This window comes from Arachis duranensis, chromosome 3 (assembly GCF_000817695.3).
Source record: "Arachis duranensis cultivar V14167 chromosome 3, aradu.V14167.gnm2.J7QH, whole genome shotgun sequence".
In the NCBI taxonomy this organism is placed as follows: Eukaryota; Viridiplantae; Streptophyta; class Magnoliopsida; order Fabales; family Fabaceae; genus Arachis; species Arachis duranensis.
Window position 1 is genome coordinate 101,356,775 of NC_029774.3, and position 11,124 is coordinate 101,367,898.

Genomic DNA, 11,124 nt, shown 5'->3' on the forward strand with positions numbered 1-11,124 from the left:
ATATTACCTGCTGTAAGTTTTCATCTCTATGTTGTATTTTCGACCATTATTCCTTGATATCGTATTTTTGTAGAACTGATTTTTTATTGCTTAAGTATTTCGTCTTTTATTAAATTTCAGTAAATTTAACAGATTTCATTTTTGTTGTCTTATTTCTTAGCACAAATCTGTTCGTGTGGTGAATGAAATTATTTGCAACAAGAGATTGGCATCCCCATATCGTGATGGACCAAGATCTACAAAGCAAAAACTTGAAGATGCCTTTTCTAGGAGTATAGATGAAACTTGGAATGATAATGAGGAGGCATCATCATCTATGAATATTTAGGATCAGATTCAGTTGTTGCTAATGTGATTTGCCTAGAATGTTTAGTTACAATGTGTGATTTAGTTTCTTTGTGTTAAAGATATGGTGTTGTAGTTTTCTTGAATTGGGTTGTTGTGAGTTGGTTGGACTTAGACATTATGTTAGCATTTTACTTGCTGAAGTTCTAAATTCAAGTGTTTCCTTTTATTTGAATAACCTACAATTTCAGTTGTAACTTTATTAGTAAATAGTGGAGTTTGTGTTCTAATTAAGAATTTTTAGTATATTACTTGTGGAATTGATGCATGCATTTCTAACAAGTGGTTTGGGAGAAGCAGTTCTCCCGAATAATTAAGGTAAATATTTTGTCTTTTTTCTTTGGTCTTATATCAACTATATCTGATCATTTGTAATTTATTAGGATTTTTTGGATATCTTTCCTGTATATATGAATTAACTATTCTCAAATGTTTTGGTTTTAGGGTTTTGTGAGAGAATTTTTATAGCCAATTTTAAGATGTGCTCATCAAAATTAATGTTTTGAAAATCAATGTTACTTATACAAACAATGAAGAGTTAGAAAAAATACTTATGTATTGATTGGTTATAGAATAAATAAATTTGTTACATTTAGTTAAGAATTGAATAACAAAAGTACTTTTTATTAACGTAAAAAGTGACAATCCAAAAACATTAAAAAAACAAATCCAAAAGAAGGACCAAAAGTTTTCAACCCGTGTGCTAGTATTATTTACATACACAATTGAATTATTTTATTTTTATTTAATTTAATTTTAATTTTATACTCATTTTTTTTAATTTATAATTTTTTAGGATTTATACAATTATTAAAATAAGTATTAAATATTTTTAATATTTACATTTATATATTAAAATATTAGTGAAGATATTTATTTTAATTTTTTTAGAGTAAAGTGACAATTTGGTCTTCGAGGATTTCGACTTAGGACTAATTAGTCCTTATAAAAAAGTATTAATTAGGTCATCCACGATAATAAACAATGGACATGTATATCCTTCCATTAATTGATGGTGCGAAACAAAATGAAATTGCTCATGTATTTCGTTATTTACAATTATGCATGTCTCGTTACTCTTACGTAAGCATGTGAACAATGTAGTTTTGAATAATAAAGCATTTAATATCTTTTGAGTTTTTATATAACATTTATCAACTGCTCTCTATTTATTATGGATCCTATTAAAACAGCTGAAGTTTCACTCAAAAAATTGTTATCTACATAACAATTTTTCATAAATAGATACGTCATAGTAGTTAATGGTACATATGAGCATCACTGTTAAATTTTACATGATAAATTAATAGAGGGTCATAACATGTCCACAGTTTGCTATTGTGGAGACCAAATTGGTACTTTATTTTTTAAGGGTGAATTAATCTGAAGTCGAAAACTTCAAGAACCTAATTATCATATTACTAAAATTTTTACTATTTTTTAACTTTTATTTACGTAAAATCGATTTTATCGATTCAACTAATAATTTATCAGTTGAACCAGTAACTTGATCGGTTCAATCACCAATTCGATTTTGACAACTATACCTGTAAAAGACTCTGATGTCTAAGTCAGCAAAGGTTTAAGTAAGTTTTTAGTAGATTGGGTCTGAATGTATTTATAGTAAAATAGATAATCACATTTTAGAGTAGTTCTATCTTTGATAGTGGATGATCATTCCTTTTTTTAAGAAAAGTTGTTGAAATCCCCCTTCTAGATAAATGAGAGATATTTTAAGAGGTAGTTCCTTATTTAGATAAACAAAGTTAGGCTTGGTTTGGTAAAATTTTTCGAAGATGTGCTTGTGCTTTTTAAAATCTCAAGCTCCTCATTTTGTGTTTGATAAATAAAAAAGATCATGTGTTTGTGCTTGTAACTTTTAAAAGATCAGGGTACTTATGAAAGCACCTAAGATAGAGCTTTTCAAAGTTAGTTTGTGCTTTTTAAAAATTTAAAAGTCTAATATAACCTCATATGTTAACTAATTTTTAAATCTAATACTTACATTTATGTCTATTATAATATTTTTAAATTTTAAAAGTTATTTTACCAAACGCAATTGATGTTGCTTGTATTTATTAAAAGTTATTTTTTATTTGATTTACCAAACATAAATGCTACCATTTTTAAAAAGCCATATTTTAAAAGTTAACTTTTATAAGCTACTTTTGAAAAGTAAAAGCTTTACCAAACTAAGCCTTAGACTACCTTCTTCACGTCCGACCTCTATGAAGTCGAGTAAGAGTAGAAGAGACCACTTTTACTGGATGGACTTATTAAGAAAGAACAAATAGGTCATTGACCTTTTGATCTGCAGACATTTAAGTTCTTAAGAATTTGAAAATACATTTAAGTTTCTGATATTTTCAAAACCTAGACATATTGATCCCTCATGTTCACGTGAGTTTGTCAAACTCAACGAAAAAATCAAACATGTTGTACTGACCTGGTTGTTACGAATGTACACGTGAGAGAGTTTTTAAAATTGAACAAATTAGACTCAGAAATCGATATATCCAAATTTTAAAGAGATCAAGAATTTAAATATATTTTTAGATCTTCAGAAACTTCTTAAATGTCTGCATACTAAAGTATGTTATACCTAATCATCCTAAACTTTGATCCAATCTGAGCGGCCTTCGTGACCTACACACACAGCTTACATATTTGGCAATAGCATCACATAACTCTTGTTTACATTTGTTTTTGTTATGGATTTCATTGCCACATGTGATTCCTGAATTTTTGCTTTGATTTTCTGAAACCTTCTTTATAAAGTATTTCAACTTCCACAGGGTCGACTTTCTCTGCTTAAAGAATGCAAAAACTCGTTAAAACACAATTCTTTTTTCTAACTGCTTGAAGTGAAACTAAGAAAAACATATTTATTATTTCTGTTTCTTTTTATTTAACATTTATGACATGAGAAAAATGGATGAGATTATGACAATTGAAATGAAGTATATAGGTAAATTACCTGATCATCAATGTCGAAATCCACCTCTTCTGTCGAGATCCATCTATTGTTCTATCTCTTATGCACTCCCATTCATCCCAGAAACTGACCTAAAGGTGAGATATTTTGGGAAATGAATTTCACCACTCGTAAGGTGTCACGAAGGGAAATAAGCTACATCACAAACTAATTAAATTATGCAACTTTGAAAAAACTAATAATTAGTAAGCATTGAAAAAAATTAAAAGATATCATCAATCAAAGAGGAAAGGAGAGTGAACGAAAGAAAAATTCATAATTAGCCTAAACTAAAGATAAAAAGAAAGGTAAATCATGGTATCTTTACATACTCCTTTAATAAGCTGCATTTATATGAAAAAGACGTTACAATGGGATCTCTATTTTAATAAGACATAAATTAAATCGCTATATGCTAAATAGGAATCGAATTTAAAAATTTTTTGTCATCACAATTTACAAAAAGAAAAGTATAGGTAGACAATGAAAATACTAAACAATATGAACAATTGATATATCATATGTTCATTTCACTAGGTATAGTGTGTTTTGATTTGATTGGTAGTTGTCATAGCATAACCCTTTACAAAATCAGCATGCAATATGCAAATTTTGTACAAAGATATTATGTTCCTTTTTAACGTCATTTCAAGGTGGTGGAGCACAATGTGAGCTCCACTTTTTAATAGAATACTTCTGTTTCCAACACCTTACTAAAAGTCAGGATTCAATCATTCTTTTAAGCATGCAAGTGCAAAAATTGAACATAGATTAAAATGGAAGTAGCTATAACAATTCACAAAAAAATTTCACTGCTGAAATGGAACAACATTCACAACTCATATATCATAAATATATTACATTAAAATTATTAACATTGCAATTCATGTTATATTCTTCTTTAGATAAAATTAGTGTATTCTAATCATCTGTTGCTGAATATTGTCTAAGCTATGATGCCTTAATCATAAGTTGGAATATAAGAAACTAAAAATAAATTGCAGAAGTCTATTTGATTTCTCAACTTACAGACAGCTTAATTGTTGAAATAAATCAAATGATTAAACATGCTAATTGCTTTTTAAATAAAAAGCTAAATCAGAAAATCCTTAAAGGTTTTCAGCAATAGTCATTCAAGTATATGCTGTGTCCATTTTCAGTTTGAATAACCACAAAAAAATTATGCTTGATCCAACCTGGGTTATATATGATAGAATGAGTAGATGATTTAAAATCATAAATATGGATACTTGGATCAATAATCCAAAAGCACTCCAAAAAATTATGCTTTATTTGCAACATGAGTAATTAAACAAAAACAACATAGGATAAAATAGTAACGATTCAAAACCTTCATATTGCAGCAAATGCAGAACTGCAATTGCCTCTCCAAGCACTTTTGGCTGATCAAAGAAATTGGCATCCAAACCAAGGGCAAGGGAAATTATCCTTCCAATTTTCTACTCCACTTCTCTGGATTCTTCCAACAAAATAAATCATAGCAAAAGATGAAAAGTTATGTGAGTGTAACTTCGGCAATTCAATCACAGAAGCACACTGAACAACTTGTGCCCCAACACATTCTGGAAATAATAGAGTAAGCAAACAGAGCAAAAAATCTAGAATTACCTTTTCTCTTCTGCTTTTTGCTTTACACCCTCTGACCAGTATGCCTAATACCAAAAGTAATCAAGTCAACTTCAAATGACATATAAATTAGAAACACAGCTAGATGTGATTTTGAGAATTTCAGTCGCTAAACCATGGAAGGAGGATCAACTAACCTTGTTATGTTTATGCTCATGATCACATCTATTCTTGGGACCTTTGAATGTCATCACACTTTTTCTAAACTCAAGCAGCCTATCATACATCTCTATTTTATACAAGCAAAATTTACAAGTATTAGAAAAACACAAATCCAAGATTTGTTGAAGCAAGGTTTAATTTAATGAATGCAAATAAAGAAACCCAACTGTAAAATTAAGAACCCAAAATATCTTTCAAGAAAATTCATATTGGTTCATGTAGATAACAAAACCCAACAGAGTATTTTTAACCAATATCAATTGGAAATATAAACAATTATGTAAACTTTTAGAAGAAAAATAGAAAAAGTAAATTAGTATATGAACTAAATAACAACATATAGTAACGTACATTTTTAGGAACCAAAGCTATACTCATTAGTTTATGAACTAAATAAATTCAAAAGGTATCATAATTTATAATGAAAACAACATATAGTAACTTATATTTTTAGGAAACTTAAATCTATTGCTAGTGGCAATAATGGTAGTGGCAACAATGGTAGTAACTTACATTCTACTATGAGTTTGATAAATAAAAGAAATATAAATAAGAAGTAAAAGAATGGACATATATCAAAAATAGAAAGAAGAAAAAAATTCCAAAAATTCTAACTTAAATCCTAAACCTTAAACCCTAAATCCTAAATCTTAACTCTAAACTATAAACATTAAACCTTAAATTTTAAATTAGTATTTTTTAGAATAACATGATTAATTATAGTAATATATATATTGAAAAGTGTGATCTTGTTACATTAATTTTATTAATTAGAGTTAAATGATATAAAGAATAATTTTATTAATTATATAGTAAGATGTTCCGTGAAATTAGTAATTTTTAGAATAATTTTATAGGTTACAGTAATATGATTTAGGAAATCAATTTTTTTTAGTAATTTTATTAATTATAGTAATATAATATGAGAAATTAGTAAATTCATAAAATAATTTTATTAATTATAGTAATATGTCATAAAAAAATTTATTAATTATTTAGAGTATTAATTATATTAAGATGCTATAAAAAATTAGTATTTTTAAGATTAATTTTATTAAATTGATAGGATAATTGCTAACTTGGAGAATAAATCAAAAATAAAAAAATATATACTTAGTAAGTTCTAAGATTTAAATGAAAACATGGACGTATACGAAGGATAAGAAGAAGAAAAAAAAACCATAAACTATAAATCATAAATCCTAAATCCTAAATTAGTAATTTTTAGAGGTGTTTGATTAATTATAATATTATAGATATTGAAAATTAGTGATTTTGTTATATTAACTTTATTAATTATAGTTAATGATATGGAGAATGATTTTGTTAATTATATAGTAAGATATTATGTGAAATTTGTAATTTTTTTAGAGTAACTTTATAGGTTATAGTAATATGATTTAGAAAATAGTTATTTTTTAGTAATTTTATTAATTATAGTAATATAATATGAGAAATTAGTAAATTGATAAAGTAATTTTATTAATTATAATAATATGATATTAGAAATTAATAATTGTTAGATTAATTTTATTAATTATTGTAATATGTTATAAAAATTTATTAATTATATAGAATATTAATTATAGTAAGATGTTATAAAAAATTAATATTTTTTAGATTATTTTTATTAAATTGATAGGTGTTGTCGCTAACTTGGAGAATTAATCGAAAATGGAAAAAAATATATGTAGAAAGTTCAAAAGTTTAAATAATAGGATAAAATATATTGAAAATAAGAAGAAGAAAAGAAAACTCTAAATCCTGAATCCTAATCTTAAATCTTAAACCTTAAACCTTAAATTAGTAATTTATAGAGTAACTTGATTAATTATAGTAATATATATATTAAAAATGAGTGATTTTAATACATTAATTTTATTAATTACAGTTAAATAATATGGATAATAATTTTATTCATTATATGATAAGATGTTATGTGAAATTAGTAATTTTTTAGAATAACTTTATAATTATAGTGATATGATTTAGGAAATTAGTTATCTTTTTAGTAGTTTTAACTACAGTAATATAATCGGAGAAACTACTAAAATTTTAAAGTAATTTTATTCATCATAATAATATGATATGAGAAATTAATAATTGTTAGATTAATTTTATTAATTATAGTAATATGTCATATAAATTTGTTAATTATTTAGAATATAGTAATATGCTATAAAAAATTAGTATTTTTTAGATTAATTTTATTAAATTGATAGGTGTTATCGCTGATTTAGGGGGATAAATTAAAAATACAAAAATATATATGTAGAAAGTTTTAAGGTTCAAATAATAGGGATGGACGTATATTAAGGATAAGAAGAAGAAAAGAAAATTCTAAATTTTAAACCCTGAATCTTAAACCTAACTTTAAGCCTTGAACCTAAATTAGTAACTTTTAGAGTAACTTGATTAATTATAATAAAAAATAGGTTTAATTACTCTGCAGGTCCTTATAGTTTCACCGAATTTTCAATTAAGTCCCTATACTTTTTTTCTTTTCAATTGGGGTCTTATACATTATTTTTTTTTTCAAGTTAGTCCTTGTTAACGTTAAACATTAAAAAAATGTTAGTGAATTGTGAAATTACTTGTATACCCCTAGGAACTTAATTGAAAAGAAAAAAATATAGGGACCTAATTAAAAATTTTAAAAAAATATAAATATTCAATAAAAGATATTCTTATAATCCCTATTTAATGATTCTACGACATAAAAAATATTTCTATAATCCCTTTTATTTTATCACTATCATTTTTTTCTTATTTATATACAAATTGTACCAAAAATACTGTCCCTTTATTTTTTTGACTTTTAAAATACCTTATCTTAAGAATATACAAAAAAAAAAGTAATGGTTAAAATGAAACAGAGAAATAGTAGTAATAAGTATAATATAAAATTCAATTTTCATCACTCAAGTAATGAAAGAACTTGCATATGACATATGATAACAAGAATCACTGATAGAATAATAACTAAAATTGTTTACAAAAATTGAGTTCTATATAATTCCTCAAACAAGAGAATCAATTTGGCTGATACTCAAAAACAAATATATTGAAGAAATCCCTAATGCTCTAGCATAAACAGATATTCCATCTCCCTTGGATATGATCTTTGCATTGCAACTGATGCCAAGTGACGCACAGGCCGAGATGTGAAAAATCGAGATGCTAGTGCACATCCACTGCAAAAAATGAAGCAAAGGGCATTAGCACGCAAAAATTTCATCTATCAACTAGTATATCAGATACTGGAGCAATACAAACCTAAATTGCACATAGTTTACATCATTTTCATGCCCAGATAACACATCTATCTCGTGATTTGGCTGTTCAGTATCATCCACACTTGGTTTACAAGCATTCCAGACCTGTAAAACCTTGAAGTTAGATAACAAATTGTAAAGATGAAAATCCATTTCATTAAATACATGATTGGTTTAATTCAAGGAAACCTAAATCCCCTTCTCCCCTCTCTTTTTTTTCTATGGGTTCTTTTCTTCCTTTCTCTTCCTCTGTCTCTGTAAGCATTAAACATCTTGATTGTAAACTTCTTTGAAGCTACTTAATATGCAAAGCTAAACACTCATGGGTACTCTTATAAATAGAAAACGATCAAACACCTCACAAGTTATTTCTATAGTAAATTTTAGTTTTGAGATTGTCTTGTTAGCATATGATGACCATTAAAGCCTATACAATATGGCATTCAAATATATGATAAAGGAAATAAGAAATATTTTCATATTCAGACATGTATGATGTATGTATCAAGAGATATGTACCCTAGCAAGATTATTAGAGCTACCAGTGACAAAGACAGTCCCATTAGCATTACCAGTGACAAAGACAGTGCTCTGCTTCATTTGAAACCTGAAAACAGGACGAAATTTGCTTAAATTAGGAGAAGAATTAACAAGAAGACAAACATGAACATCACAATGTTGGATACCTTAGGAACTCTATCCTTTATTACATTAAGCAGCTTTTCAATAACAATGTTGACTGAACTTTCCATGACATCTTTCTGAAAAGAATAAACAGAAAGATAGAACAACCTCTTATTATATTCCAAAAAATTCATAAAAAAAATATGTATGGTTGCATTTACCAATATAGGCAAGGGTACAATAAAACAAAGTGGAGTGCATAAAAAGGGGTAAGAACCTGATTTTTAAGCATTTCAACAAGCATTAAAAGAGCAAGCTCTTTGACTGAGGAATCTGAATCATCCAGCACCTCAAGCACAACTGTCAGAATCTGTCAGAATTCATCATCCAATACCATAGTAGCTCCATTCAATCACATAATTTGAAAAAAAGGTTCAGACTTTCATAATTTGAAACCATCAGCATACATCACAATTTCACAAATTCCCCATTGACAGCAAAATCAATTTAATAAAAATAGAAGCAGAATCTATTTAAAGCACCACCATCACAGCAACAACAGTCAAACAATGCCATATTTTTTTGAAAAAAAATCACATAAATATCAAGTTTTAATACTGAAAAAATGAGGCTTTTTTCTTTGTCACTTACATGCAGAAACTTCGACTGCAGGGAGATGGAGCAGAGGCATGGTCGGAGGCTTGGCAAGGTGCGGCACGGTGACTCCAGGCGAGGGCCTTTACCGCGATGAGACAGACACCTGGGTCGGAGAAACCGTGGAGAAGACCTCTGACAACAACAACGCACAAGGGCCCAGCGCAGAGGGAAGGCGACAGAGGCAGGAGATGGAGACACACACGCCGGACAAACCGTTGCACTCGATCGCAGACACACACGCCGTCGACGGAGAAGAGGAGAGAAACTTAGGGTTTCTTTTTTACTTAGGAGTGAAATGCGAGGGGTTATTTGGGTATTAGGGAAAAATTCAGATTACTTCACCAAACCTCTACAGTTAATTGTTAAGAATATTCTTTTTTTATCAGGAATATTCTGTTATCTCAAATGTTACACTAACGGTAGGGACATAATTGAAAAAAAAAAGGTACAGGGACCCAATTAAAAAGAAAAAAAGTATAGGGACCTAATTGAAAATTCGGTGAAACTATAGGAACCTGCAGAGTAATTAAACCTAAAAAATATATATTAAAAATTAGTGATATGTTACATTAATTTTATTAATTATAGTTAAATGATATGGAAAATAATTTATTCATTATATAGTAAGATGTTATGTAAAATTAGTAATTTTTTAGAATAATTTTATAGGTTATAGTAATATGATTTAGGAAATTAGTTATTTTTCTGGTAATTTTATTAATCATAGTAATATAATCTAATAAATTAGTAAATTTTTAAAATTTAAAGTAATTTTATTAATTATAATAATATGATATGAGAAATTAATAATTGCTAAATTAAATTTATTAATTATAATTGTCATAAAAATTAATTAATTATTTAGAGTATTAATTATAGTATGATGCTATAAAAAAAGTAGTATTTTTAGGTTAATTTTATTAAATTGATAGGTGTTACTATTGACTTGAGGAATAAATTAAAAATAAAAAAATATATATGTAATAATTTCTAAGGTTCAAATGAAATGATGGATGTATATCAAGGATAAGAAGAAGAGAAAAAGACCCTAAATCTCACACACTAAATCTTAAATCTTCAACTCTAAATTCTAAATTCTAAATCATAAATTCCAAACCCTAAATTCTAAACTCTAACCCTAAATCCTAAACTTTAAACTCTAAATATTAAATTAACAATTTTTAGAGTAACTTAATTAATTATAGTAATATATATTGAACATTAGTGATTTTGTTACATTAATTTTATTGCCAAAACAAAAATTTTTTCAGCAATCCACCAACGAACAAATAAATATAATTCGAATCAACATGATTCGAACTGCAAATTCAGGTAATTCGAAACAACTTGATTCGAATTACCTTTGAAAGGAATTGCATGTAATTCGAATCAAGTAGATTCGAATTAGGTGATGATAAATCGAATTGACTCGATTCGAAT

The 11,124-nt window shown here is 27.0% G+C and overlaps 1 protein-coding gene across 1 annotated transcript; it reads right to left on the reverse strand.

The window, feature by feature from the left end:
* Positions 1-8,204: 8,204 nt before the first annotated feature.
* LOC107479913 (uncharacterized) lies at positions 8,205-9,718 on the reverse strand. The gene is made up of 6 exons (XM_052258388.1): positions 9,679-9,718; positions 9,305-9,387; positions 9,067-9,164; positions 8,923-9,010; positions 8,405-8,508; positions 8,205-8,322 (listed from the first exon to the last, which is right to left on the reverse strand). The coding sequence occupies exons 1-6, from the start codon at positions 9,716-9,718 to the stop codon at positions 8,205-8,207; spliced, it is 531 nt and encodes a 176-aa protein (XP_052114348.1).
* Positions 9,719-11,124: the final 1,406 nt, after the last annotated feature.

Bases quoted from the DNA above. Each gene is read 5' to 3' on its own strand.
- LOC107479913 (XM_052258388.1), bottom strand. From the start codon at position 9,718: ATGCCTCTGCTCCATCTCCCTGCAGTCGAAGTTTCTGCAT. The intron at 9,388-9,678 runs GTAAGTGACAAA...AGATTCTGACAG, and splicing joins TGCAGTCGAAGTTTCTGCAT to TTGTGCTTGAGGTGCTGGAT. The intron at 8,509-8,922 runs GTACATATCTCT...AAGGTTTTACAG, and splicing joins GCTCTAATAATCTTGCTAGG to GTCTGGAATGCTTGTAAACC.